The sequence below is a fragment of the Priapulus caudatus genome, unplaced genomic scaffold (assembly GCF_000485595.1).
Source record: "Priapulus caudatus unplaced genomic scaffold, Priapulus_caudatus-5.0.1 Scaffold94, whole genome shotgun sequence".
NCBI lineage: Eukaryota > Metazoa > Priapulida > Priapulimorpha > Priapulimorphida > Priapulidae > Priapulus > Priapulus caudatus.
The window spans coordinates 276,121-278,291 of NW_014577155.1; the positions used below are offsets into that span (position 1 = coordinate 276,121).

Below are 2,171 nucleotides of genomic sequence, written 5' to 3' on the forward strand. Positions count from 1 at the left end.
AGCATCTTCATCATCAACATCTCAGCATCTTCATCATCAACATCTCAGCATCTTATTCATCAACATCTCAGCATCTTCATCATCACCATCTCATCTTCATCATTAACATCTTAGCATCTTCATCATCAACAGCTCAGCATCTTCACCATCGAACCCGGAGCTCTACCTGAAGCCACTGCTAATTCTTTACCTCCTCTTCGCCGCCGCCCCGTCAGCATGGAGCCGACGACGAATGCTAACGGCAATAGGAGTCCGGCGAAGAGTCCATCTAGGAGTCCTAACTCGATGGCCGAGTTGTGGGACGGAGGGGAGATACCTGAGCTGAGCAGCGGCGGCAGCGGCGGCGGCGGCGGCGGCGGTGCGAGGAAATGTAAGGCTCGGCCGCGATCGCTAGCGATGCAGCGCAAGTGTCACAGCACGTCAGACATCTCCGAGGCGGATCTCAGGTTCATACAGGTAGGCGCGTGTGTGAGGTTCGCATATTCTTTTTACGCTCACAGTTTCTCTCTCGCGCGCGCTCTCTTTCTCTCTCCTCGTTCTCTCTCCCTCGCGCTCTCGTTCTCGCCCTCTCTCCTCGTTCTCTCTCTCCTCGTTCTCTCTCTCTCTCTCGCTCTCTCTCCTTGTTCTCTCTCTCGCTCTAGTTCTCTCTCTCTCTTTCACTCTATTGCTATTCTATTTCTAATATTCTATTACTATATTCACTAAATCTATAGAGTGAGATATCTACGCTCTCGGATTCAAATAAGTAGGTACGTATACGGTTGGCCTGTTATCGACGTATAAGGTATTATTCTGAAAAAAAGTGTTGACTGCCTAATAGCTCTCCCCCACTGCCATGCAGGCATATACTTACTGTAAATGAGGCCGGACCCTTGTTTGTTTTTTGTTTGTACCCCTCAAATACCCCCTCTTTCATAAGCGCTCCTCGTTACCAGAATTGAATAGTATACACTGTAGGCTATTCCGCTTTAGATTTATAATAATATTGTATCGGAGCAAAAAAAGCATAGCTATAATAATTCCCGCTACACCGACCTTCGGCTTATCAGACACATGTAGTTTTCGATGGGGACATTTTCTTAGATGGAAAATGCGTCCTATAAACCGAGAATACCTGTATATATATATATATATCGTGCTGATGTTTGCGAGTGAACGCGCGTGTATGACCCTGCGGCTGAATGCACGGCGGACCACTAACGAGAAGCGTCCGTTAATTCGCGAGGCGCTCTCTGCCGCTACCACACAACACAACACAGGGCAACGAGTTGCTTGCAACGCGCTCGCCCTGCCACACGCCGCATTAGCTCGCCTGTATTGCACTCCTTCAATAACCGACTGCGGGAAATGTCGCAGTACAAAAGATGCGTGGTGCGCGGTGAATGCTGGAAATATGGCGGCACGTTACCACCACTCAAGGAGAGATAATTACTGGAAATATTGTAAGCAAATTAACGATTGGATGACTTGGTCTGGCAAAGCTATAATAATTACGTTGTGGAAAGCCGATTAACTCATCGCGCGTGTGCGTGTCTGCAGTGAGACGTTAAACACTGATTACTAATTAACTATTAACCCAGCTTCCACCGGTACATCCAATTGTAGATACGCTTCAAACATACTGTCCGTCAATGTAAAAGCGAGGAGCGCTGAAAGCCATAGTAATCGTATATGCAGATGTCGTATCATCAAAGACCATATACGGTAATTTTATGCGGTCTTTAGTATGAACAAAGACCGTATACATACAATCAGGGGTTAATAATGACACATTTATCATTATTAACTCCTGATACGATTATATACGGTCCTTCACTACGGCAGCCATTGTTGCGTTAGTAAACACATGTAGATCCCACCACGGCAGCCATTGTTGCGTGTTCAAATCTTTCATCGTAATCCTATTGAGTTTGCTTATCTTTCTCTATTTATGGACCACGCTATAGTCGCAAAGTATAATGCAGATAAAGTTTACGTTATAACTAATGAGATATTACACGATGTGTGTGTGTGTGTGTGTGTGTGTGTGTGTGTGTGTGTGTGTGTGTGTGCATGCACGTGTGCGTGTCACATGGCCGCTGTGACAGGGCTGCTGCCACTCATTTGTTTTCACACTGCTACTGTCACACGCCTGCTGTCACACTGTTACTGTGACAGGCCTGCTGTCACAC

The 2,171-nt window shown here is 46.6% G+C and overlaps 1 protein-coding gene across 1 annotated transcript in view; it reads left to right on the forward strand.

Moving 5' to 3' along the window:
- The first annotated feature begins 216 nt into the window (after positions 1-216).
- Positions 217-2,171, forward strand: part of LOC106804951 (tryptophan 5-hydroxylase 1-like) — a 24,022-nt gene continuing 22,067 nt past the window's right edge. The window contains 1 exon segment of the mRNA XM_014806368.1: positions 217-456. Coding sequence (XP_014661854.1) covers positions 217-456 — 240 coding nt within the window.